Source organism: Octodon degus, unplaced genomic scaffold, assembly GCF_000260255.1.
Source record: "Octodon degus isolate 3935 unplaced genomic scaffold, OctDeg1.0 scaffold00108, whole genome shotgun sequence".
Classification (NCBI taxonomy): Eukaryota; Metazoa; Chordata; class Mammalia; order Rodentia; family Octodontidae; genus Octodon; species Octodon degus.
This window is the reverse complement of record NW_004524684.1, coordinates 7,768,803-7,796,045: the sequence shown is the minus strand read 5'-3', so window position 1 is coordinate 7,796,045 and position 27,243 is coordinate 7,768,803. Positions and strand designations below refer to the sequence as shown.

The 27,243-nt window shown below is 45.4% G+C and overlaps 1 protein-coding gene across 1 annotated transcript in view; it reads left to right on the top strand.

The window, feature by feature from the left end:
- The window catches only part of Sema3a (semaphorin 3A), a 462,357-nt gene that overhangs the window by 339,769 nt on the left and 95,345 nt on the right, over positions 1 to 27,243 (top strand). Inside the window, exon 7 of the mRNA XM_023724302.1 lies at positions 27,150 to 27,243. Within this exon, the coding sequence (XP_023580070.1) occupies positions 27,150 to 27,243 (94 nt within the window). The remainder of the gene's footprint in view (positions 1 to 27,149) is intronic.

The window sequence follows — 27,243 nt, the reverse complement described above, 5'->3', positions numbered from 1 at the left end:
CACGGCACTGACAACTTCACAGGTGACAGTCTTTGTCAGTTTGGTACAATTCCACGGCACTGACAACTTCACAGAGTTCTTCAAAGATTATGGAAACCAGTGAACTCGGAACGTGGGATGTTGGTTCAGTAGAACAGCACTGGGACGCCTCCCAGAACAGCTCCGTCTGTGGCCACGGCCTCTCCCGGAAGTGATGGGGTGGCACGAGACGGAAGCCACTGCTTCCCCTCCACCAGACAGGCCCCAGTGATGGCTTCAGGCAGTGGCCGGATCAGGCAGAGGCTCGAGCTCCTTTTTCCCAAACAGGAAAAATCACAATATGTAACAGCAAAAAAAGTGTATTTAAAACAGAGTTCTTATTTTTAAAATGTTTTCCAACACTCATTCAAAGTACATTTAGCAGGCTGAGGAGATAGCTCAGCAGACGAAGCTCCTGCCTGGCAAGCGCAAGGGCCCGGGTTCAATCCTTGGTACCACATGCTGTGACGCCCCCGTGCCATGCCAGTACCAAAACTGAGCGTGGTGGAGCATTCCTGTAACCCCAACCCTGGGGAGGCTGAGACAGGAGGATCACTAGAAATCTGAGCTGCATGGTGAGACCTATGTCAAATAGAAACAACCAAACCAAAAAAAAGTAAGTTTAGCAATGAAGCCTTTTTCCTCATATTTTGCCCAGCAACATTTCAAGAACACCAAAAAATCTCTATACCAGAGCACTATTTTGGAAAACTGCCACAAATTAGCAAACTCTACATTGCCTGAGAAACAGAGCATTCAGAATTTTATATACTATCCAAAACATAAATTTGTACACCATCCACATGACATATTAATAGACATATTTGTTATTCTATTATTTTAATGTAAATCAGATTTATCTAGCTGTCTCTACATTTTACTCAAATTTATCTATTTATAAATCTTTTAAAAATTCCTGCTAAAACAAATATATTTAGAGGAATAAACACGTGAGAAGGGATCATTTAACCACTGCATAAAAAACCTGAACATCTTCCACGTTTACAGCACCATTAATTTTATCCTTGCATATTTTCCTATTATGGTTTAGTGACTTAAAGCCCCTTGCAACGTGAACTCAGCTCTGAGGTGTGAGCCTTTCACGCAGGTATGATAACATTTGAACTGTAAGAAGCCAAACCACCCAGAATGACTGCTTTCCATTTTTATTGTATTCTTATTTTCCAGTCTGCCATAGTAATTCAATTGTGCATCTTTGGGCACTGAAAGCAATCTCAGGAATTGCTGAGCAGCTACAAAAGAAGCCTAATGGGATCTAAAATCAATTCGCGGATCTGCCACTGACTCCCTGCGCGGCCTTCGCTGCCGCTGGATGATGTCAGACTGATCTGCTCCGCGTTCTCATGCCTCAGTGTTGGTCTTTAGATCGGAGCTGCTTGTCCCTCAAGCCCATGTGCCCGCACTTAAGGAAATGGGGCGGTGGTGAGGTGGCCCGAGGCTAGCTGGGACCGCAGCGTCCTCTCTGTGTCACCGAGATCGCTGTCTGTGTCTTGCCAGTGCTGCACATGTGGTTTTGTATACATGCCGGGCTCGGCTGCTTTTAAGTGCTTTTACCGTGGCACATTTTTCTTCTTTTGATTTACATTCTGCTGGCGTTTAGTAGCTGCCTTGCTTCATATTTAATCTGCTGAAGCTGGGAAGGGATGGGTGTTCTGTGCCGCACACCACCCTGCCCTTTGCCGGCCGAAATCTTTGCAACAGAAGCAACGGTTGGGGGAAGAATGCCTGTTCCTGCGCCACGGCCCGCTGTGCCGACTGCCAGCACTGACTGTCACCGCATCACCGTCTCACTAATAGCAATATGAAGCTGTCTTTGAACCTTGTGATAAGATCGAACAATTCTTAGATGCATATAAGAAATCTGTTCTTATCTGACAAAAGAACAGGAAACTCTGTGAGTGTTGAGTGAAATATACCCATCTTGTCATACAACCCCCCAGGAGACCAGCAGTGGCGTGCCGCACCTTGCTGATAAAGTACATCTGCGACAATGTCTGGGCATCAGGCACTTGCTTAAAATCCAGCCCTGGTGAGACGAGAAGGCCAAATGAGAGGATGAGCCAGCCGCAGGGCGGCCCATCGACCTTGACGCCTGTTAAGAAAAGCCTGAAATGTGAATAATCCCCTATGACAAAGCACAAAAGGCTTTACAAATCTATTGCTAAGAAAAATGTTGTGGGAAGGAAAACTTTAAGATCAAAGCAGAATTAGTAATTTTTCGAACTTCCAGCTTCTTAAGTTTAGTGCTAAGCTTCAGTGCACATCACTGTGAGGCCTTTCACTAGAAAAGTTGTCAAGAGACAGGCTACAACCACCAGCCCAGGAAGGTCTCACTAAAACTCATGTGCTCCTAAAGTACCCTGGCTAGCAGTTACCAGTAGCCCCTCTCCTCCCCACTCTGCACTTTCAAATACAGGAAGCTTAAGCTCACACTAATCACGTGTACTGGGAAATCCCTGGCTACTACAGCGAATGCAAGCCCAGTTCTCCCAAGAGTGGACTTCGGTACTTTCCATCTTCCTGTGCTGCTCAGCTCTTGCTGCTAAATGTGTGAAAGGAAGCGAAGGCCCCAACTTCCCCCGTGCCTCGTATGAGCTTTGGCCTGCAAAATTAAAATAAATGCATGATTAATAACATCACATAATTGTTCTTAAAGTATAGTTAATTCTTATGTCCGTTTCTCAGGGAATTTGTTGTCTGCTTACAAACTATATTGTTAATTTCAGGAAAATTTGCATAAACATAGTATTTATTGGGAATGAATTGACTGCCTCCACAAAATAGATAAAATTTGAATATTATCTCAATACTTACTGTCTACTTTTATTCTCATAAAATAGCTAAATTAAAGATGATTTCTATTAGCTGAAGCAGTCAACACATATCAAAAGTTATCAAGGAAAATAATTGAAAACAGCAAAGTGACCAGAACACAGGAATCGTGCATCGTGTCACCCGCACTCCTCTGTGCACCATGCACAGGGCTTCCTGGAGCTTTGATCTGCCCTGCATAACATGAAAGAGGAGAGGAAAGAAAGAAGGCAGCCTCTGCTGGGAAGAAAGCGCTCCTTAGGCAGGGTGGAGACCAGCGAGGGCTGACGCCCGGTGGGACAAGCACAAGGGAAAATGCAGAAGCAGACACAAACCTCGGGAGTCCAAAGAGATAAAATCTGACTCGGGGAACAGGCATTAGAATAAATGCACTTATTGTATTCACAACACTAAAAAGTTGAGAGTGAGCCTTCCCTAAAGTGCTTCAAGGAAAATCCTATATAACACAGTGAGTGTCGATATGTGAAATCTATATATATGCATATCTATGCAAGTTGTTTGTTTACACTGATTGAGACTGATACTACTTAGGCAACATTACGAAGGCATAAGGTAAACAGCACACCTCATTTCAGACTGTCTGCCCTCTAGTTCTTTTTCCATTTTAGTTAGGAAAACAAGTGCCTCCCTCGGGAGGTGTTTGCAGTGAGTTCTTTCCAAGCGCAGGTAACTGCCTGGGCCCTGTCTCTCCCGTCACAGACACTGGAAGGATTTCACAGGCACTTTACAAATGTGAAGCCCCCCCCCCAGTGTAAGTTGTTGTGTCCTAAAGTGTGTTGCTGTGGACTGTGCTGCGTTTGATCTTCAGAACTGTTGTGTTGTGCTGATGGCCTCGGACCCCGCTGCTGTGTCAGTGCCTCCAGGACCCCAGATGCCACAGCGGGCCTCCCAGCCTTAGGTCCCCAGCAGCATAGCCATGCCTAATACTGGTCCAAGGGGGAAATTAACGGCATGACAGCTTTATCCTTCATTTGGCCATTGTTTCTTTTAAAAGAATAATAAGATTAAAGCAAGCTTTTGAAGAGTATCAGATGAGGAGTTCAGGGAAGCAAGCAGTGTGGGAGGGCGGGCACAGAGCGGCGGGCTTCCACAGGCTTTGATGTCGTGAGAGAACGCTTGGGAAACAGGAGAAAGAGGTTTGCTCCTCACCGAGCCTGCATAGAGCCGGCTATGCGGCCCTTCTGCCCGGCGCAAGGCCAGGGCTAAGGCTTTCCGAGACATCTGGTTCCACGTGGCAGAATCGTGCCCCTCATCCCCCCACCCGCCGGGTTCTCCTGCGAGCGTCTCCTTGGGGCGCAGAGCAGCCGCCTGCCTGCGGCGCGTGGCCTGTGGCTCCGGTGGTCCAGGCGCCCGAGGAACCCCGAGGGCCCTCAGCCCTGCTTGCGCGACGCCGCGCTACCCTCCCCGGCAGGCCGGGCTGCCCTTCCACGCTCCTGGGCGGTGTGTGCCCGCCGGGGCTTCGCTTCTCCTGCTTCTGTAACTGGTCCGATCTGCCCTGCTTTGCCAGTCCTTCGTACTGCAGGTGACACAGCTGCTGCCTACTGCGGGCGCAGCATGCATGCGGGGACGAGGTCCGTGCGATGCACCCTGCTAAGAGCTGCCGGAAGGGCCTCCACCGCATGTCGGAAGCAGGGTGCGGCGGTGCGGCGGGTTCGCATCGCAGGAGTTTTCTGAGCTGCCGAGGACTGTCTTCAACTCTCAAGGGTCCATAATTCTTGGGTTCCCCCCAAGAATGTAAAAAGCAGGTGTACAAATCAGAATGAGAACGTGAAATGAAACTCCTTGACCAGCTGAACTCAGATGAACACCACGCTAGGCTTTCTGTAACAGAAGTAAGAGAAAATTGTGGGGCCCCTGTACTATATGAGTCATGTTCTATATTTCACTCAATTGCCATATATCAGGAAGGATATATGCTAATTAGCAAATAATTATCCTAAATTTGAGCACACTGGTTTGTGGGGTTGGCATAAAGATATGGGTTTAGAGCTCACACGCACATGCATGGATGAACAGCTCACTTAAATGACTTTTTCCAAAAGAAACTTGCACATTTCAATATGCAACTGAAAGTCATGCTGCAGTTAGGCCTCTCATAAAGCAAGTCAGGAGATATCTTTGAATGACAAACATGCCCAGAATTAAAAGAAGAAAGGGAGAAAAAACGGAAGGGAGGATACGACTGTAAAGGCACTCTGGTAAGCTCGATCGCTGACGAGCGCTTGACCTCATAGTCACAACACGGATCAGTTGGGGCTCTCTGTGCAGAGCCTTCCACATTCCTGACAAAGACACTGGGGCAGTTTGGGAGTCCTCTCTCATCCCACAGGACACGCAGGTGCCCAGTGAAGCTGGCTTTCCCCCAAAAGGCTGGCACTCTGAAAGCAATGGGTTTCCAAAGCCTCTGAGATGATGCTGAGAGCCACTCTTGCCTGCCCGGGAAGGCTGTGGGTGGAAGGGAAGCTTTCACAGGGCGGGTGCACCCAGCGAGGTTCAAAAGGCAGCGACCACAGTCAGCACGCACGGAGGCTGGGCCCATTGTCTGAGTTTCGAATTAAAGCTCTCTGAGGATAAAGGCAAATTTTATGTTGGTAAAATCCTTGCCTTTCATCTTCCACCATCAGAAGTGGAATTGGCAAGACATAACACAATCTACTTCACAGACAGGTATTTCAATTTAAGAGTAAGCAAGTTTCCCTGGACTCTATTTAAATGCCTTTTGTGTTCTTTTGGTTTGGCCTATGTATGGGCAGCATATATTTGGCATGTGTGGAACATCACTTCACTTACATTCTCAGCAGACTGAGATGAGTTGCAGTGTGTAGGGTGTGCAAAGTTATGTAGAAATGCAACCTACAGTCTTTCTCTTAGAAATAATTACATATTTTCACAATATAGAATTTATTTGTTCATGACTTACTGCTTTATGTCCTAAGGAAAACATCTTAGGACCCCATAATGTTCAGCAGGCTGGAAAAAAAAGGGGGGGGACTATGATAATGTGTTTCGCTCTCTTTAAGCTCTTCACTTTCCAGTGAAGAAAACACCAGATTTCTGGGTAGTCACACTGAGAGAAGCGTGATGACCTTGCCTAAGAAAAATGGAGTCTGGGGAGAGTAGTTTCTGTTAGGTGAACTGAGGGTGTGGAAAGCATTTCTGGATTGCCCTCATTCCAGATTGAGAGTTAATTGGATCATGTCACCTTGAAGGGAGACTGTGGCCAAATGTGTCTGGTCCAGTCCGATTTGACAGTGACTCTCCTCTTTCCGAGGTTCCCGGCATCAGCACCACAGTGGTTCTGCTTCAAGGCAGCGTTAGGGTGCAGCTTTCCTTCCCAGGCTAAAATGGAAAGATACTCTATGTAAAATGCAACTTTTCTGTCAAGCTCCACTCTTTTCTTCAGCATAATGTCTGACATCTTACAGACTCTTGATATTTGCTAATTTAAATAAATTTATACAATCACCAATAATGCAGAAGTATCGATTTAAAGGCTGTTCTTGGTCAGCACTGTGTAGGCCAATTGTACTGTATGAGTTTTTCTCTTTCCTATTTATTTTTTATGCATTTAGCACAGGGCCTACAGGGTCTCACTACACAGATCGGACTCTTGGTGATCCTCCTGTTTTCAGCCTCCCAAGCACTGGGATGACAGGCATGTGCCACCACACCCAATCTGTCACTCTCTTAGAGGTCCCAGGGGCGGGGCCAGCACTGCAGGATAGGATCGAACCCTGGTCCCTACGTCTGCCTAAAAGGCAATTTAGTCCACTGAGTTATGTGGCCAGTGCTTCTACTGTAAGCTTTAATCCCTGCACATCTCCCTTACCCAGTGTTTGTCGTGCACCTTCCTTCCTATGCAAGCCTTCCCTTCCTGAAAGGAGAGCTCACTGTTCCCTATTGTCATCCCCATATATATTCACACAAATTCCTTGAAAACATGGTTTTATCTCTCTCTTAAGAAGCCAGCAATGAAGAACAGAAATGGAAAAACTAGGTGTCATGACTCAGCAGCTTTGAACTCTGTCGAATTCCTGTCTCTTTATTAAACTCACACCTTGATCTTTCCCAAGAAGTAGCCCAACTTACTTGGTCTCTAGGATGTAGAACTTCCTTTCTAAAGTCCTTACCAGCTGTTTTCTAACAAAATGTCACCTGCATTTGCTACTTCAGGATCTTCTGCAGCACCATAATGCAAACAGTCCTGCATAAAATCTTCCTCTCGAGAGAACGGATAGGCCCAACCGCAGATCTTTCCCAAAGTCACTTTCTAGTTTGTGTTGTCCCCTAGGAGGGATCCACTTCACTTCACTCTGGCACACCGAGATGCCAAGGGCATCTCCCTGAGAACAGATTTTCCAACTGCCTTATGTATACATTTAATATTTCAAACTCAAACATCACTATTACATCATCAGTACATTTCATACACTTTAAATTTAGTTTGCTCACACAGAATTCTTCCCTTCCAGTTAACAGATATAGCTATTTAAAATGTAAGTGAGCCAGGAGTTCTTGGATTTCTGTTCCTACTGAAAGGGAAGTTAGTTCTGCTCCTCTGAAAAAAGAGCTTAAAGTGAATCTTAAAAAGATTCAGATTCACTGAATCTTTCCACTGAAGGACAACAGTTTTCTAACGACCTTTAAACCAGTATTGGTTCTTAGCAGGATTATTATTCCAATGCCTTTTAAAATGTGTAAGATATACAATGTTAGGAAAATAATTTGCCACTGGGGACAAATACACACCCTTCTCTGTTGTTTAAACTTTTGGAAACAATATTACCATTAGAGAAATTCAGTTCAATAATGGACAGCTCCCTCTTAAAGAGATAATTTCATGAATTAATCTCACTGTGAGAAACTTTCACACCAACTAGATCAAATTGCTTTTGATTTATTTTTTGAGTGTTTCAGAGTATGGTGGTATTTATCTTGTTGCATAGGTAAATATGAAAAAAAATTTAAAGTAAGATTTTGTGTTTCATGTGCTTTTTCCAGATATACCAAGTGAAGTCAAGCGACAATTCATTGCCTTATCATCTTTAAATAGATGCTAACATTTTATTTACAACTGACCAGCACATACACACTGATGATACAATTTTTGCACATTATGATAATAGTTAATAAAATTTAATTAAGAAAGGAATCCCTAGAATGATGTAAAAACAGCATAATTAAAAGCATATTTTAGAAACACTTTCTCTGATTATACCAACAGTATGTATTTTCAGGAGAAAGACAAATTTAATGTGTTGTCTGCATACAGCCTACATGAGTGTTTCAATTCAAAATTTCACGCACTGTGGAACACGGGCACAAAGAGCCACCGACGCCAACTGCGTCTCGGCTGGAGTGCTGGAGGGCAGGGCTGCAGCAGCGTCATCTCAGCAAACAGGGAGAGAGGGCCGTGCGGGATGCAGAGAAACGCGGACACCGGCCAGCGAAAATGTAAAACCTAGTGCGGCTCAGCAATCCCTAGAGAGCAAAGATGAGAGGGATGCACGCTCCGGAGAGGCGCTCAGCGCCTTCTAGCGCAGACCGGCGCCGCAGGAGGCGAGCAGCCGCGAGCTTCTCCGCGAGCCCGCGCGACCTCTGCTCGAGCCTGCGCCTCTGCTCCCAGGGCCTGCGGAGGAACCTCTTTAGACGCCCCCGTTGCAGGCTCCACCTCGGATAAATCATATCTTATGTCTTCATAGGCATTGCTGCTTAGGAAATACACAGGAAGATCATAAAATAACACGAGTGGTAAAGTTTGCTTGATGTCAGGGCCGCCCGCAGCCCTCCACCTGCGCAGACAGGCCTTCTGATTCGGCTCTTGGCGCAGCCCCACCCTGCCATGACAAAAACATCTCGGATGCATGTGAATACATGGTCGACATTACGACCAAGCTGTCGCAGGTATTCCCTGTTCCATCCTATGTGAGTAGGTAGGACATTTTTTCTCCTTTGTAGATGAGATAACTGAGAATTGAGAGGTTAACTAACACATAGAAAATCGCAGAAACTCGATTAGCATTCAGGTCTACGCAGCTACCGACATCTTAGAACAGCATAATAACTATACTAAGAAGGTAGAACAAAGTAATTTTTTTCCTCTTAGAAAACCCTGAGAAACAAAGATAAGAGATTAGTAACAAATGTTAATAACATTCTGCATAGTAAAGAAGCTTTCTGAATTAACCTTTATGTCTACCATAAACTGGGCAGTGATGATTAGGTCAGATTGTGAAGAATCTCAACAGGAGTCACATGGATAAAAAAAGAGGCTGAGATTATAAGGTGGTTGAGTAGAAAATTAACATGATGGACGCAGAAATTGGGTCAAAGAGGAAAAGCACCCAAGAAGTTGACGAGGAGCCTACACACACGTCTAGTCTGTCTGATACTGGAGAGGTAAAAGCAGGTGAAAAACTGAGCTCCTTTGTGAAGGACTTAAAAGATTTGACAATATTCTGGACAAGACGCAGACAAGCCAAAGGTGTATTCCAGGCTTTTCACATGGATTCCAGATAATGGAGATTTTTACTGGCAATATTTAGGCTCTCGTCTCTGGTAAGGCTCAGACATCCGGGTTTCAGGTGGGGAGAAATCCCATTGAATATGAGATTGGAAAGGGACATACAAGCAAGGTGTCAGTCCGGCAACTCTTTAGCCTAAAGGGGAGAAATAGAGAATTCTAAACCAGAGGGTCGGGGTTCTTAACTTTCCTGACATGCTTGCTTTCTTTCTTTCTTTCTTTCTTTCTTTCTTTCTTTCTTTCTTTCTTTCTTTTTCTTAGTGGAACTGGGGATTGAGCTCAGGCCCTTGCGCTTGCCAGGCTAGTGCTGAACCATATTCTACTGAACCATCTCCCCAGCCCCAATAACCGTGACATACTTTCAATATTAAAAAGAAATTAAAGGCAAGAAAGCCAGAGAAGGCACTGGACAATGGAGCTGTAGTGGAATGAATGAAAAGTCAGAGCCGAAACCCATGCCTTGCGGTAGGCACCCAGAACTCCCGTACTCAGTGAAAGTTACAAGAAATCAAAAGGCCTGGGAAGAACTCCAGGGGAGCTGGAACAAAGAAGCCTTGAGCCCCTCCCCCTGCCTGGGGTGCAAGAGAAAGGTGGAAGGCGTAACCTAGGGAAAAGGCCAGGCTTCAAGCAACTGACTTGTGATGGCTGCTTGGGAAAGAATCCAGCTCAGAGGAGTGCCGCTCAGGAAGAGCAAACAAATTGCGCAACATGCGAATTTTATCTACATGGGTTTGAAGTATGTCTCCCAATTAATCCTTTGGAAAAGACACAGGACTTATCTGTGTTTCTCAGGCCTATCATTTGTTGCAGAGGCCCCTGGCTATCATTTGGAGCATGTGAAGAAGCAAGTTAAGACAACTTGTGGCAGAGCAAGATTAGGAATAATAGGCCTTTGTTCAGAGTCTTTCCTCAGTACATACACTGCACCTCTTTTTGTGCTCCAAATCCTTAAGATCACACAGTTCATGTAGCAACAACTTGAACAGTTAAATTTGCTGTCTTCTGTTATAATGTCTTGGTCATGCATATAATTATTGTAAATTCCAGCTCTGTTAATTACGAGTTGCATAGTTGCTTTCAGTGTAACATGCAGGAAGTAGTGTTTGCCTTGTAGGTCATCTGTGAGGAATATAAATGTGAGAGGGGAAAAAAGAGAAGTAAGAAAAAATAGAAGAGTTTATATGTTGTTATACATAGAAGAAAACAGCCTACAGGAGTTTAAAGTTAGGGCCAAACACTACAGGATAGAGGGCTTTGATGTGCATTTTCTAAAAAAAAAAAAATTGTCACATAGAGCGCCAGGAGTTTATAATGGCAACAAGCACGGAAAAGCAAAACAAACAAACAAACAAAAATGTTGCCCTGCCCTTCCCCCTGCACCCGGGTGCTGCCTATCACTGAGATGAGATCAGTATACTGTGCCAGCAGCAGGGGGACCAACCCTGGGGATGCCCGTCAGGTCTGACCGTGCGCACGTGGCTGGGTTGCACATTCCTCTTTCAGAATGTGCAGCTTACTCCTGAGCACCCTCCCATCCACCACCTTTATTTTTAAAAAGTCAAGGGGCATGCAAAGCATTAGCAGCAATGATGCGCTCGTTTACTGTGAAAGATTAAGACACAGAATACTAAAGTGAGAGGAAATTAATTTTATGATATAAGTAGTTCAAATTTATTCCATGTTTTAAAATTGCTTCCTGTTAAGTGTTAATAGACATTTTTACTTGCAAATAAAATGCAGAATTTCCAAGTATCCATTTGTGACTCAGTTCAGAATTTTAGCATAGATTTGGGACGTGCCTCGACACAGCTCCTGTCCTGCTGTCTCGCCTCTTGATCTTACAGAAGTTTTTCATTCCTGCCTGTTCACTCCCTCCCCTCCTCTCAGCCCACCAGTTACTGCTTCCTCCTCCCACTGCGGTGTCTAAGATTTTACGGGCAGTTTTAAAGCTCCATGTAATAGGATATCCTCCTACATGGATGTCCTCATTTCCTATGACAACCCCTCTCCCAAACTTCAGTGCACCCCACTGATTTGGTTAGCCAAGAAATGCCTCGATCCAAATGCAGCAGCCTCCTCTGTGCCTGCCCACACGCTGTCCTTCATTCTTGGCGCCCGCGGGAGCAGGGGCCTTATCGTGTCTGTCACATTGGCCCTTTCGGGTTTAGGCTCCTGTCATGCTGTTTTTCCTGATGCTGTCACTGTGACCACGTTAGTGAGTGGGCAGCCCTGACACATACTCCAGAATATCAGGCAGGATCTAAGCGGGCTTCCTTGCTAACTGGGTAGCTAGGAAGAAACACTGACTCACTGCTTCGGTCAGAGCCGCGGGCTTGGGCACTCACTGCAGGCAGATGGGTGCTGGAGGGTGCTTTACTAAACTAGTGTATAGCTGTCCTGATTCTCACTTTTCTTTGCATGCATTAGGCTGACATCAGTGAAATTTGAGTGTCTCTGAGAAAATAAGGCCCTGGCTTTCAAATGCAGCCATGTCAAAATCATTCATTAAACTGGCAAGAGGCTAAACTCCAATTCTGAAAATACTCTTTTTGTTTTCTGAAAACCACAGAAAAGGCAGCTCTGTAAAGAAAGTGCTGTGCTTCTTTTAGGAGGACTTTTCTTAGCACCGCTAGATGGGCAGCGTCTCCGGTGCTCCCCAAGTGTGCTAAGTATACCGTGCTCCTCCTGACCAGCTCTGCCCGACGCAGCCGTGAGCGCTGAGCTTTCTTTTGTGGCTTGCATCATGGTGTGCTGGACTAACTAAGCCATGGCGTAAGGGATAACCTCCAAGTGAGACTATTTCTTTTCAGCTCACTTTGTCAGTTCAAAGCTGATGAGTATCCTTTATGTTTTCAAATGTTTCCAAATTAAAATTTATAAATCAGTATTACATAATTATGTTTTGTTAGTTACACTTGATTCTTGGTCATTTATAAGCTCATTTTATAATTTCTTGCAAATAAAGTATAAACATTATTTTATCTAATATCAATTTATACATTTATTCAAAATATGTTCAAGAGTTTCAAAGCCTGGAAAGCATGGGTAACCATTCAGTGATATTTATACTTTTTAAGCAGTCATTCAGAAAATTAAATATAAAAGTAATTTTTACCAATTTAGAAGCAATGAAGAAAATCAAAAATTCTAGAAAAATGGTACATGACTGTGTACAATTGATAGAAAATCCAAAATAGGGTGATATTACATGCCTACGCCCGCAGCAACGGCGGGAGGTGCCGCGCCCTGTGCCGGGCCTGCTCCGCCGCCCGAGCAGCCACCCGCGCTCCGCTGGGCGGATCAGGCCTGCAGGGGTGTAGGTAGGAGCACAGCAGCACAGCCAGCTCCGCTGGGCGGATCAGGCCTGCAGGGGTGTAGGTAGGAGCACAGCAGCACAGCCAGGACCGCAGGACCGGGCGCTTATGCTATACAGAATAATGACTTTCACAGAATTAAACACGAATTTCTGTTACTGTCACAGTAACTCAGAGCTTAGCATGCAAACAGTAAGGACTGTTAGTGGAAAATATTTCAAAACTGACACAGTGAGTAGCCAGTACTTATGGGTTATGTACAATAGTGCAGTTAATATGCCAAATCTTCCTGGAGATCACAGATATTAGTGATCAATCATCATTTTGGTTTTATTTATAATCTTCCACAATTGTATCATACAGGTGTTCAAAGTCTGGTTTCAGATAAGTATTTCATTTAGGAATAACAAATCTGTATTTACACATAGGTAAAAGATTTATGACTTGTAAGGTACTGATAAAGTCACATCATTTGAGATAAATTTAAAGTTGAAAATATTAGCAGAAGTGGTCATTCACCAAGATCATCTTAAATGGTTAGCTCTTAAACAAATTTGAGGGCTGGGGAGATGGCTCAGTAGACCCTTGGTTCGTTTGTTTGTTTGTTTGTTTGTTTGTGGAACCAGGAATTGAACTCAGGCCCTTGTGCTTACCAGGCAAGCACTTACTCTACTGAGCTATCTCCCTGGCCCTAATCCCTGGTTCTGAAAAAAAAAAATTGAACTTGGCTTGTGTTTTGAAAACCTAACATTGTAATGTTTTATGCATTTCTTTGAAGAGAAATACCTAAGTGCTGCGATTCTTTTGTCAAATTTTGAGTATGAAACGTTTCTTTTTATTATAGCAATAATCACGCAAGTATGAGTAGAATTAACAACCTGCACCACATCCTATTCCAGTGAGTTAGTGAAAATCAGGCAATATTTGAGTACTATGTCAGGTGCGAGAGATGGGTCTAACATCATGGTGTCTGTACAATTTTATTTTACATTTAGGAGTAGGAAGATTTATTGGAGAATGGGGTTGGGGAATAGGACTCGCTTCTGAGACATTGGAGCTTTCCTATATCTGTACAATTTTAAGTTTGACTCCAAATCAAAATTTAATTTTAAGCTATGTGAACAGCTTTAGATAGTGTGGATTTCTTTTGAGCTTGGGTTCACGGTCATAATCCACGGAAGTGCTCCAGTTCATTAACGTCCAGTAGGCATGCGGCAGTCGGACTCCTTCATACCTCTTTAGCATGTTGGGAGCAGATTTTGAAAACTTTATCACAGCATAATTTTTCTTTTTACATTTAATCTCACATTTTTATGTAAGATTATTAATAAAGATGACTTTAAAATATTCTTATTTTTTGAATTAGTTCTTGCTGTACTTAGTAATATAGGGCTTTTGTAATGACGACAACATCTTGACACGTTGCCTCCAGTCCTGAGCATGTGTTCACTTGCCTGGAGCACAGGCCACGCCTCTCCAGCTGTCTCTCCTTCCCATGGCCCGCTGCTCATCCCTCATATGGGCCTTTGTGACTACAACGTAGTCCCAGGTCACATAAATAACTTAAAATGTGAAAGTAAAAGAAGCTAACACAATGTATATTTTTAAGTTCTATGAACAAAATAAAGAAAATTTCAAAATAATTTGTAATGAAGACTTGATCCTTTTTAAAAAATCTGTTATTTATTTATGTATTTATTTGGTGAGGGTCTTTCCACCATAGTGCTCCTCCTATCTCAGCTGCCCCAGCTCTGGGATGACAGAAATGCGCCACCATTCCCAACTGGGGCTGCATGGTGGGCCTGGGCTTGGGAGCTGGCACAGCATGCGGTGCCGCGGATCAAACTCGGGTCCCTGCGCTTGCCAGGCAGGCACTTAGGCTGCTGAGTTCTCTCCCCAGCCCCTGATCCTTTTTTTAGTGGAAGAGATAGTCTGAGGTGACACAAATGACTGGTTGAGGTGAATGGCAATTTTAGACCTATAGTATGATTTCCAAATTTAAACATTATTGTTAGGTAATAAATCAAATAGAGTGCTAAATTTATTATAAATTAGGTGATTATGATTGATTTTTTAGATAGGAAGAAGTCTTGCTTTTAGGCACAAACTGATATTCACAGCAAGAGATACTCATTCATAAGTAATCTGTGCTCACTATAACAAATTATAAATAAATTCAAATTTAACAAGTGGTAGAGGGTCAGCCAAATAGCTCAGCGGATTAAAGCACCTGCTCAGGCAGATGCGGGGGCCTGGAGCACCTGACCTGATGGGATGGCGCTGGAGACTGGGCGTGGTGGTGCACACCTGTCATCCCAGCGCTCGGGAGGCTGAGAACAGGAGGACCACTACGAGTCTGATCTATACCGTGAGAGCCCGTACACCCTGTACACCCGCCCTAAAATACAAAAATAAATAAATAAATAAATAAAAGTAAACAATTGGTAGAGAATATCTCCGAGGTCATTAATTTAATAGATAATGAAGCCACCCAATAATATCTGACAACTGTCTAACTATGGTTTGGCTTGAATTTTGCTTTAAGTGGATGTATTTTGTGTAGTCTAGATATGAGTATTTTGAACAAGTAAGGCCTTTTTCTCAATAAGATGGATGTATTAGACAGCAGTGCCGACGCACATTATTTTAATTCTACAAAGAGGAGTGCAGGGAAATCTCTGGCGAGGAGTGGTCCTGTGGCAGCTGAGGCTCTGGTCTTGCCACAGTTCGCCTCATCTCCCAGGTGCAGCCGCAGCTGACCACGTACCTATCTACATTCCCAGGGGCAGCCACAGCTGACCACGCATCCGTCTGCATTCCCGGGTGCAGCCACAGCCGAGCACACACCCATCTACATTGGCTGGTGCAGCCACAGCCTACCACGCGCCCATCCACATTCACGGGTGCAGCCACAGCCGACCATGTGCCCATCCACATTCCCGGGTGCAGCCACAGCTGAGCACGCGCCCATCCACATTCCCGGGTGCAGCCACAGTTGACCACGCATCCATCTACATTCCCGGGTGCAGCCACAGCTGACCACGTGTCCATCCACATTCACTGGTGCAGCCACAGCTGACCACGCATCCATCTGCATTCCCGGGTGCAGCCACAGCTAACCACGCGCCCATCCACATTCCCGGGTGCAGCCACAGCTGACCACGCATCCATCTACATTCCTGGGTGCAGTCACAGCTGACCACGCGCCCATCCACATTCACGGGTGCAGCCACAGCTGACCACGTGCCCATCCACATTCCCGGGTGCAGCCACAGCTGACCACTCATCCATCTGTATTCCCGGGTGCATCCGCAGCCGACCACGCGCCCATCCACATTCACGGGTACAGCCACAGGCGACCACACACCCATCCACATTCCAGGTGCAGCAGCAGCCGACCACGCGCCCATCCACACTCCTGTTCCTACAGCACGTGTTCTTCCCGGTCTGGAGGAAGACAGGACCTCTGCCCCTGGGGCACTTCCTTGCTCAAAGTCCCGTGAAGAAAGACGATAGGCGGCATGCCACTTCTACCATCCAGGGGATTTCGACGCTGTATCGGGGTTGGGAAGTAGGATATAGGTTCAGATTTACACTGCACAAAATTTTAACAACAGAGAAAAAGAACAAGGGCGGAAAACCCCTAGCCTCGCAGATTAGGGACCCGGCGTTGCGCTGCATTACTCCGTGCTCTCGCTCCACGCACGCCTGTTCCTCGCACCATTCCTCGCATCGCCGCGCAGCACTCCCGCCGAGAAATCGGGCCGCGGGGCTCCCGGACGCGCCGCGCTGCTCCTGCAGTGTGCAGCTCCGCGGTCGGGCGTGCAGCCGCCGCCGCCGTGATGTATTCTTAGTATTCTAAATACCACGCCAGGCCTCTTCTTTCTTTAAATTAGGATACAGTTCAAGGAGTGAAATAGTCAAGTTGAAACATATGGATATTTTAAGGTCTTTTTAAACTCTCACACTGTCCTCTAAAATTTGTATGTTCGCCATGAATTGATGGGTTTTCTCTTCCCTAAAGTAACTTTTCCAAAACAATAATTATTCTCCAAGGTTTCCTCACTTGCCGAAAGTAAAGCGTTACGCTGTGCCCTGAGGCCGCGCGCACGGGTGACAGGCCTGCGCCGAGGTCCAGCGCGGTGTCAGCACGACGGTCCGCCTCGGCCTCCTCGCATCCCAGGTGGGAGCCAGGAAGAACTCGCCCAGCGCGGCGAGGGCGGTGCAGGACACACGCTCCCTTCTGTTGACGTATTTACATCGAGGTCGATAAAACCTCCCCGTGGTGTCTCAACAGGGATGTGACAAACACTGTTAAGAAAAGAGGTGACAGAAAGCAACCTCTGCACTTCCCCAATTCGTAATTATAAACACTAATGCCTAATGGATGTGCAAGATAACAAAGCAAAGCTGTTTTGCACGCACAAGACTAAAAGTTCATGTGTGGAGAGTTGAGCAGATTGCTCCTCTCGGTCACTTTAACTTGCGTTCTGACTGAGCTATTTTACCAGGTCTCACTGGGCCAAAATATTACCGAGTAAACTGTTTGTGTTCTGGAATTTCTCATCCTGGCCAAGATAGAGTTTCGCTTCTCATTATTCTGTAGCTAGGGATTTAGCAGGCATTCAAAGCTGAGCAATTACGCCGCGACAGGCATGTGATGGCTGCGCGAACTCACATTCAGCTCCCGTTAAATAATCTGCACACAGTATGAATGCATTCGCTTTCTATTCGCCCTGGCTCATAACATTAGATTTTACTGATGACAGAAGGCAGATGAATTATGGCTCTGCTGTTTGTGTGGAGGATCCGGATAAATCTAGGTCCCTTCCATTTACAAGAAAACAAATCCTGTTTAATCCGCACATAAGGACTACATGAACATCCTATTGTTACTAAAGGCAGGGGGTCATGGTACCAACTTGCCACAAACTTGGGAAAAAACTGACTTCATCCTTTTTCTGCTTGTAAAATTGGAAATATGTTATTTTTTTCCACATGTTTTTTAAGTTTTAATAGTCATATATGAAGACCATTAAATATTGCATTGTTCTTCATGGTCAATGCAATTAAGATTAATTCAGGACTTAACATGTGGATGAATTACAGGGCCCACAAGCTTACATGAAAAGGTGTATAACAACACTATATGAGTGACAAATATTTATAAATTAATGATCAAATCAAGTGAAAAAATAAGGCTTTTCTACTTTTTCTATTTATTACTAAATCTATGAACAGCTTCCCTGGCTGTGCTGCACACTGCCTGTGACCTCAAGCAAGTCACCTCTGTGTACCAGGACAGAAATCACCACTCTCCACTGGCAGAGTCATTATGAAGATTTGTATGACAAATATCTAGAAAGCACTTAGGCGAGCATGCTTGGTTAGAAGTTGCTTAGCAGATTGCTTGTTTGCTTGTTTGTTTGTTGAGACAGGATCAGGCTGTCTTTGATCTGGAGATAACCCTCCTGCCTCGGCCTCCCTGGTGCTGGGCCGCCAGGTGTGCTCCGCCATGCCTGCCTGCTTGCTAGCACCATTAGCATAAAAGATGAGCTAACCTTCCACCGTCGTGTCAAAGACACGCAGCCGGGAGTGTCTTTACAACAGAATTATAATTAGCTGGTTTCTGCCTGGTTTAGCCATGATCGTCATAGCGCCACACGCCACACTCATTCAGCCCCGGAAGGAGGGTGCACCCATTTCAGAAATGGTCGTACTGCGCTCTGCAATCTTCAAACATGTCCTGAAGTGCAGAATCAACAACGGACACAGCTGGACCTAGAATCCAGATCCCATAACTATGCATAATAATATTTTACTACTTCCACCTTAGAGATCACATATCTAGAATATTTTCAATTATAGAAAAGTCAAACAAAATTTGTGAAGACTAATTTCAAGGTAAAATTTCTGTCCCTGCAAATGAGCACTGAGATCTCTGACCAGGTAGAAAGGGAATCAAGGAGCCAGAGACAAAACTGCTCTTCGGGCCCGTCTGCAGTGGACTCTGGGAGGTGGTCCACTCCAGCGCGGTGGTCCTTCCTTCCGCTGTGGACCTGGTGGGCATGTTGTGTTCAGTGCAGTAATGCTGTATGAGCTGTCAGTGGATATTGACCATGTGTCCAGGAACGGCAGATGAGGTTATATTTTTTTATAGGGAGAATATTTTTGTTAGTTACTAAGTAGAATTCATTTTGTCAAATAGTTATCAGATACAGGGTATCATTACCATACCTGAGAAATTCTTTTCCAAGGTGTATATTTTAAAAATAGTGACAGTTATTAAATAAGTATAATACCTATAATTATTGATTCTGAGGATTTCAGCTCCAATGCTATACTCTAGATTCAAAGCTAAATATTGTAGCTGCTGTACATCTAAAACGACTCAAATCTATTAATATGAACAGGAACTATTTTTAGTACGCCCCTACCTGGAAGCCTTTAGAGGTATAGCTTTTCATTACACTAATCTCCCACCAAGGTTGAGCTTTTGCTAGCTTTATTGTAGAGAAAAATGAAATTTTAATGTTGTATGACTGTGAACCAGTTACCCGTAAGGCAAGGCTAATACATCACAGTCAGGCCAGAAAATCATACCTGCACTATCCACGTGGCCCTGCTTTGTAAATTTCTTGTCACTGAGAGACAGAGACCAGGGTTACATTTCTTTTGTATCTTTCTGTGGTGTACATTGTTAAAAACTATTTCTGACAGACTAATTTTTATGAAGCTTATTAGTATAATTGCTCTTATATTCTTTTGAGGAGCCAAGGACTCTCAATTCATGGCTCTCAATTTTGAAATAATTGTGGAAAATAAGATTTCATACCGCCCGTGAAACCAAGTTTGCATGACCTGATTAGCAGAGAGTAAGCAGGGCTGAGGTTCAGTAGCTCAATGTGTAAAAAATAAGTGAATTCCAAATGGTAGTAAGAAGAAAATGAAAAGAAAAACAAATTTGAACCATGCATCTATAATTGCTGCATGGCTGTGCCAGGCAGTGGCCACAGGAAGAGCTTCCCTGCACAGTGGTGGGGCTGTCACCAGCCCACAGTGACTGGTGGGGACATCCTGCCCTGACTGCATGGAGGCCCTATCCCCCGCGGCCACATGCAGAACATGTGTGCCTGCTCCTGTCTCCCTGAGGGGCCACCATGGTGTTCCTGGAACATTAGAGAGTGTTAGGACATCAAAAAGATTCAGAGACACAGCTCTGAAGAAGGGGTGACATGACCAGACCACACACGTGAAACCTTGTCAGGGCACCTGGTGTCCTGGGCCTGGCCTCCCGCCCAGTATTTGCTGCAGCATTTGTGCAGGCTCTTTCGCCTGGACTGGCGGCCATTCCTGGCTCCCTCAGCCTCTCCCTGAGGACCCAAGCCACGCCCCATGCACACGTGCGTTCCAGGGCCACACGCTTCCAGCTCCACCAACATTTGCTCTTCAAGCATAATTAGACAAAGCTCTTCTTCATCTTCTGAAACTGGAAAGAATTTTCTTCCTGTGTTGGACTCGTGTGGCTTTCCATTTCCCTTTGGGATAGATTGAGCATAGAATTCCTGGTAATCAACACACTTTTTTATGTAGTGGATAAAAACATGTTTTCATAAATGTGTGTTATTAGATTCTTACTTCACTGTTTGTTAGGCTAGTGAGCTGAGTATGATGGGTAGAATGTGTTGTTGGTCCTCTTACCTGCTCCACAGCTGTATCCCAGTAGGTTTGTTGTGAAATTAAGTGTCACAGCACACACGAGGTCTTAAAGCACTGTTTCATGTAATGTGTGTCCAGTATTAAGTGAACATAGCTATCCAACAATTTTAAACTTTGAAGTATCACAGCTTCATAGTTTTTGCAGCAATTTTTAATATTCCTTAACAAATAGGGCTTTAATTTTATAGACTAAATTTACAATATTACAGCTCAAATATATAGATAGATAGATATAGATATATATGTGTATATGCATATATGTAAATATATTTGTTTTTTAATGTGTTTGGTACAGGGTCTCACTATGAAGCTCAGGCTCATAATGATCCTCCCATTTTCAGTGTCCCCAGCACTGGGATTATAGGCCTGTGCCACCATGTCCAGATTAGGTAGCTGGCTCAGTGCTCCTGGGGGCGGGACCTGTGTGGCATATGGTGCTGGGGATCAAACTCCAGTCCCTGCACTTGCCTAAGCAGGAGCTTAGTCTGCTGAGCTATCTCACTGGCCCCTCAATATGTATTTACTGCCTTAATTGATATTTATCTTCATGATTCAAAAACCATACATAAATTAGAAAATTATCTAAAGTAAGTATCAGTACACAAATATCAGTAAAGAACTGTGTATTTCCACAAACAGAGAATTCCATCTGGCATATGCAAGCAGCCTTTCTGTCTCCTCGGCTGCTTGCCTACTTCCAGATAGGCCTGAAGTAAACTTCTAAGGAGCAAAACTGGTCAGCGAAAACAGCTTTACTAAGCTGATGAAAAGCACAGTGAAATGCACACTGTCCAAACAGATTTTTTAACTTCTGCAGGGAATGATTTGAAGGTTTTCGTCTCAGCAAAGGTGGCTCCTTTGAGGGAGATGATACTGTTGATACGCTCAAAATAAAACTAAGCATAGAGCTATAAGTTAATGCAAGTGAAAGAGGAAAATGGCTAGAAAGACAAGGAGACTTACTATTACTTTTGACACGTCTGTCATTGGGTTTATTTTTTTTAATCTTCTGGAGGGAGCAAAGCTTTCCTATATCTGATATGTCTAAATACCAGCACTGTAGTGATAATAACGCCCAGAAGTTGGAAGTATCATATGCCCCGAACTTTCTCTTTGTAACTCAGTTTAGCGCTCCATCTCTTAGGCTGGCGTTTGGGTGCAGGGCCGATCAGCTTCTTCAGGGCAGGGCGGCACCCCGGGCGCAGGGGCGCTGAGGTTCCTGCGCAGCACCGACCCCAGGCCCTCACTCGTCCACGCCCCCCTTCGTGCCCTGTTTGCTGAACTCTAAAGCAGTGCGAAGCTTATCTTACTCTCTGAAAGAAATGTGGTAAGATTTGTCGCCCACGCCTGAAGAATTTAATTGACAGAACACTGAACGTACCTTTAAATACCAAGGTTGAAAGTAAAAAAATTAGAAGGAAGAAAAGGAAAGAAAGAAAATGAAAGCAAAAAGAAAAAGAAAAGAAAATAGAAAAAAAGAAAGATCAACGATTAAGACGGAGGGTAGGAGCAGAAAGCTGCACAAGTCCTCGAAACCAATTTCCTCTGCAGGAGAAAGCAGCGAAGATATCAAGGCCTGAAGCTCGTAGGTAGATACGCGCCCGACAGATTAGGGAAAGGGGCTTGAAATCGGCGAATAAGATGCAGCATGCACGTGTTTATGGTTTGTACAATCTTTACATATCACCTACCTTTTAAAAATGAGACAATTAATGAATGATCAGTATTTATCTCTTTGTGCAGACAACAGATTTTCCCCATTGCCACTGTGTTCTGGCGTCCAGGCCTCTGACCTTGGCGGTCCCACGCGGCCAGCCCCAAACTCAGGGCCGCCGCGGGAGGATTCCCGAGACTGAGCCCCAGCCCGCCCGCGGCCCAGAGCGCTTCCGGCACGTTGTGCGAGTCCACCGCCACCTGCCTCCATGGCACTGTAGCCGCAAGCTGCACGTGACTCTGCGTGCTGGGATGTCACTAATGCCACCTAGGAATGTTGTTTTCCATTTTAATTAATTAGAATTAAATAAAGAGGTGCGACTTGAGGCCACTCAGCATTGCAGGGTGCAAAGCTATCTGGAGTCACCCTTTCAAGACAAGGAAATTCTCCATGAATCGGATCCACAAAAGGTTTCCTTTGTGACGCCAGCAGGCCAAGGTATGTCCTGCAGTGCCTGCTCGCGTCTGCTCTCTGCGCTCAGGAGATTTCCCTGGTAGTCGGCGCCTGTTCAGTAGAATACACACAAAGACAGCAGGCAAGCGCAGTCGCAGCCGCGGCGGAAGGGCTCTCTGGGAAGCAGCAGTTGAATGTAATCTAAGGAAAAATGAAGGGTCCTGGCGCGGGAGGCACCAGTGGGGGAGGGCGGCTGGCGGCCAGGCTGAGGGAAGCCGCCATCAGGCAGCACCTGACTGCCCAGGCGACTTCCACACGAAAGAAAAGAGAGATGTGAAAATACGCGAGGTGCACTTCACCGCACCTCCCCAGCCGCAGAGGTTTACATCGCTTTGTCATTTCCCTAGGGAAGGTTAGTTCCCTTCCACATCCACTGAGTTTCATGTTCTCTCCTTTTGTAAGCATCACTTGTGTTTTAATCATTAAAGAAAATACGTAAAATTGCAATATTGCTGCCAAAATTTATTACTTGGACAAGACTGAGATTGAGGAAATTCATTGCCATGATGTCACCAAGGGTTTATAATTCATGAGCCTTTGGATCAGACATCAGCACAGTTATTATTTCCTCTAATGCCGGCCTTCGCCGCAGCCTCGTAACATTCAGGAAATCCACAGGACAAAGAGAAAGAGTAGTCTTGAAAGCTAAAAATAGTCGTTGAAAACTGATGCAATCATGTAATAAAATCTGGTGCAATAACTTACATGATCTGCTCAGGGTATCTGCTAAAGCAATTAGCGTCCCGCCGCTGGAGCTTTGTTCAAGTAGCATAAAAAAGGAAACTGTTCCAGCTCAGGATAGACACAGCAGCTGGCACATGGGTCCTGGGGCGCAGGAGGCTGAGGCAGGAGATCACTGTGGCTTCGACATCGTAGTGAGAGCCTGTGTAAACGTAAAAGAAAACGACAACAAAGGCCATATACAAGAGCCCTGGGATTTTCCTTATTATTTCTTTTTGTTTTCTTTTTTGGTGGGGAGAAGGGTCTCCAGGGTGTTGGGGGTCTCACTACTAGATCAGACTTATAGAGATCCCAAGAGCTGGGATTACAGGCGCGCGCCACCATGCCCAGCCTCAATTCCCGTCTCAGTGCACCACAGGGGCAGGGCTGGCATGGCAGGCCCAGGGATTGAACTCCTGGCCCCTGCGCCTGCTTGCAGGCACTTTAATCCACTGAGCTATTTGGCCAGCCCCTTCCTTATTACTTCTATAATAAGCAATAAGAATTTTAAAAGCTGTCTCTGTAGACCCAGTGAAGTGTGTGACCCAGCACATAAGACAGCATATGGAGGGGACAAGTCAGTGTATGGACACAGGCTCCTCCACAGTGGCGAAGTAGTGAAGTGGCGAAGTGCATCTTAAAGGATTTTCTTGTTGGGAAGCAGAGCAACAGTGGTGCTCTTCATAGTGATAACAGTAAATACAGCAAACACACCAAAGGGGCTCCCTTTTTCAAATTAATACATATTTTATTTAGTACTCTTATATTTTAACAAACTACATAAATATTTTAATAAGTTAACAGTTGTGCTCCTTTTCAAAACATTGTATACTAAGAAAATATTTTTTCTACCTCAATGATATTTTTCTTCACAAACTCCTTTGAGCTGTCACTTGGCCAGCCAAGGGAGGGAGGACAGCTTAGTACTTGCTAAAGCATTCACACAGAATTAACACTTGGCTTAATTTTTACTGGTGAAACTGTAAGCAGCCGTTTCCACCGTGGCAGGAGAGATTCTGGTCAGTGTGAGACAGAACGGTCTTATTGCGGCAAACATAATCAATGGAAGTGCAGAAGAGCTGATTTCTGAAGGGATGCTAACTCTAGTGTATACGCGTTGTTTCAATGCACCCCTACACCAGCCAGAGCTTTGCTTATCCTGCCAGGGAGAAGGAAGCTGAGCTTCCTCAGGCCGGGGGCTTTCCCGGAAGCCCAGTGTTCCTGGGGCAGCCCACCAGGAGCATTAGTTCTACCCATTTGCAGTGTTTTGGGTCCCGCGTAGGGGCAGGAATTCTAGACTCTAAACAATGGTGTGTAAGAGATGCCTTTTTCTGCTGCGTTCAGAAATGAGGTTACGCCGATTCTGTTCTCACCCGACTGAGCTGAACGGAGGTGCAGGGTGCTTTGCTTCTCAGCAGACTCACGTGGGAATATAAAAGATTTACACGGGAGACCCTGAGATTTGGGTGAGAGCTACACCGAGCAGGAAGATATTGAGTATCCATAAAGGAGGCGATTAACTTAGTATTTATTTATGAGTTTTTAAACATAAGGAAGGAAACGTTGAGCATATTACCTGACACCGGGACGAGGAATCGTTTTCATCTTCTCCTGACCCAGAACCAATGTGCTTAACCTTTCTTCCTGTGAAGTCTAAACCTTTACATTGTAAATCAAGTACTACAGGGGGCTGGGAGTCCTTCTCGTCTACCTCGATGTTCTCTGATTAGCTCGGACATTCGATCCCAGCGTTAGGGCCTCTTTCTTGGACAGGAGAGCCCTCTGCATTTGCCAGTGTTGTAAAATGCCTGGTGAGTACAAAAGGAGTATAAAAATATTTTCCAACGTATTGCTTTTTTTCCCTTCTTCCAACCTAATATACAGGTATATATAAAATTTTTAAAACATTTGTTTTAGTAAGACAAATACTTTTTCCTTATTTTATAATTTTAAAGAAAATACACATATATATCAAAATATTTATTAGAATTTTTTTCTTATTGGCTTGTCAATAATTTGCATGATATAATTATAATATTCAAGTATCTGTGATAAATTGTATTTGTGGACAACTTCAGTATTGTTCAATTTATGTAAATCTCTTGAATAATACTTCTTTCATATTATGTCCAGAAATTGCACAATAAACATAGGTGTTCATTTTTTGCATTATTCCAGGATAATTTTGATATAATTAATATAATAAAAATGAATAATATTTGATTTTATGCAACATTAAAAATATTGTGGTGCAGGAACCAAGGTTCCATCCCTGGTCTCACAAGCCATGCAGGCCCAGCCCTCAGGGAGCGCTGACCTGGCGACCAAGTGTGGGTGTGGTGGCACATGCCTGTAATTCCAGTGCTGGGGAGGCTGAAAACAGGAGGATCACTGAGTCGGAGCTGTATAGTGAGAGCCTGTACCAAATAATATATATATTAAATATATATTTTATATGTATATTATATACATCGCGTAAATTTGCAGTCCTTCTGGGAAGTCTTTCTGGGTAGATACCCTTATGCCCGTTGCTTTCGGGGCCAGAGGCTCAGCGATGCCAAGTGCTGACCAGAGGCCCGGCATCAGTCCAGCTGGAGCAGTGCCCGCTCGCCACCCTGCCCTGGTGCCAGGCCAGCTCTGAGGAAGCCCATCACTGAGCACACGGTGCGGGTGCCCCGGCTAGCTTCCTCAGGGCTGGGGCAGCCGCACCCCAGAGGGAGCTGGGGCAGCGCTGCTGGTTGCTTCCTTTCCACTTCCGTCCTAATTCAGAGAACGCTTAGGAGTCACAGCTTGAAACCCTGCCATTAGCTCCATCAGAAATATTAAACATTAAGTAAATGGTCTTCACGGGCCCTAAAAGGAGCGCCACTTACTATTCTAAAGAGATAGAAAAATATGTAATGTGAATAGGAGAACCTGCCAAAAAAGCTATTTTGGTTCAGGCTGTGGACAAGTTAATGTCTACTGAGAAAAGCATACTGCTTCTGCCCCAATTCCCAGGCGCCGGGGTCTGAAAAGCACGGTCAGCAACGTCTCCAGAAGCATGCCACTGTCGCACACAGGCGGCAGAAGGCGGCGGCAGGAGCTGGCTGCGTGCTCAGCGCGGTGTGCGCCGTCTTGCTGCTGGCCCCCGCCCTGCGGCGGATCGGAGCGAGCTTTTGACCGCAGCCAAAGTTCTCTCCAGTGTCTGCACGGCAGGCCCGGCAGAGCAGGCTTCCGCGACACTGCTCCCGTGCTCCCACGGCACCGCCAGGCCCGAGCCCTCCCGCACAGAGATGCTTCCCTCCCAGGGCGCCAGGCAGGCGGGGTTCCATCGGGCACCTGGCTGCTGCCTCGTAGCTGAGAGCTCAGGAGCTCGCGTGAGCCCCGACGTCCTACCAAGCAGCGCAGGAAGAAGGCCCCAGCCTCGGCTGTCCCGCAGCTCTTCCCAGAGGGTACCCCCAGGAGTGGCGCGCCCATGGGGGAGGTTCCGCGTGCCTGCCGGGGCAACGCCGCATTCGTCTCTGTCCAGGAGGACAATGGGCGACTTTACTTACATTTAACGTCATTTCTTCATGAGTCACTGAGCTAGATCTCGGCACGCATGTCCGGTCCTGCCCTCCCTGTTCCCCAGGCCTCAGCTTACCTGGCGCACCGTCGCTTGCATTTTGCTCCGCCACACTAAGAACCACCACCGCAACAGGAATAGTGGCGTGTCCGCTTAATTCATTTTGTCACCCCTGAAGTTTGCACCCGTGGCCGTCCGTGACTACTCAAACCCTCTCCGGTTAACTAGCACATTACACGCACTTCCTTTTGTAGATATGTGAAATTCCTCTTTCGTTTTAATCTACAGGACAACATTTTTAAACTGGAGGACTCACATTTTGAAAACGGCCGAGGGAAGAGTCCGTACGACCCCAAAGTGCTGACGGCGTCTCTTCTGATAG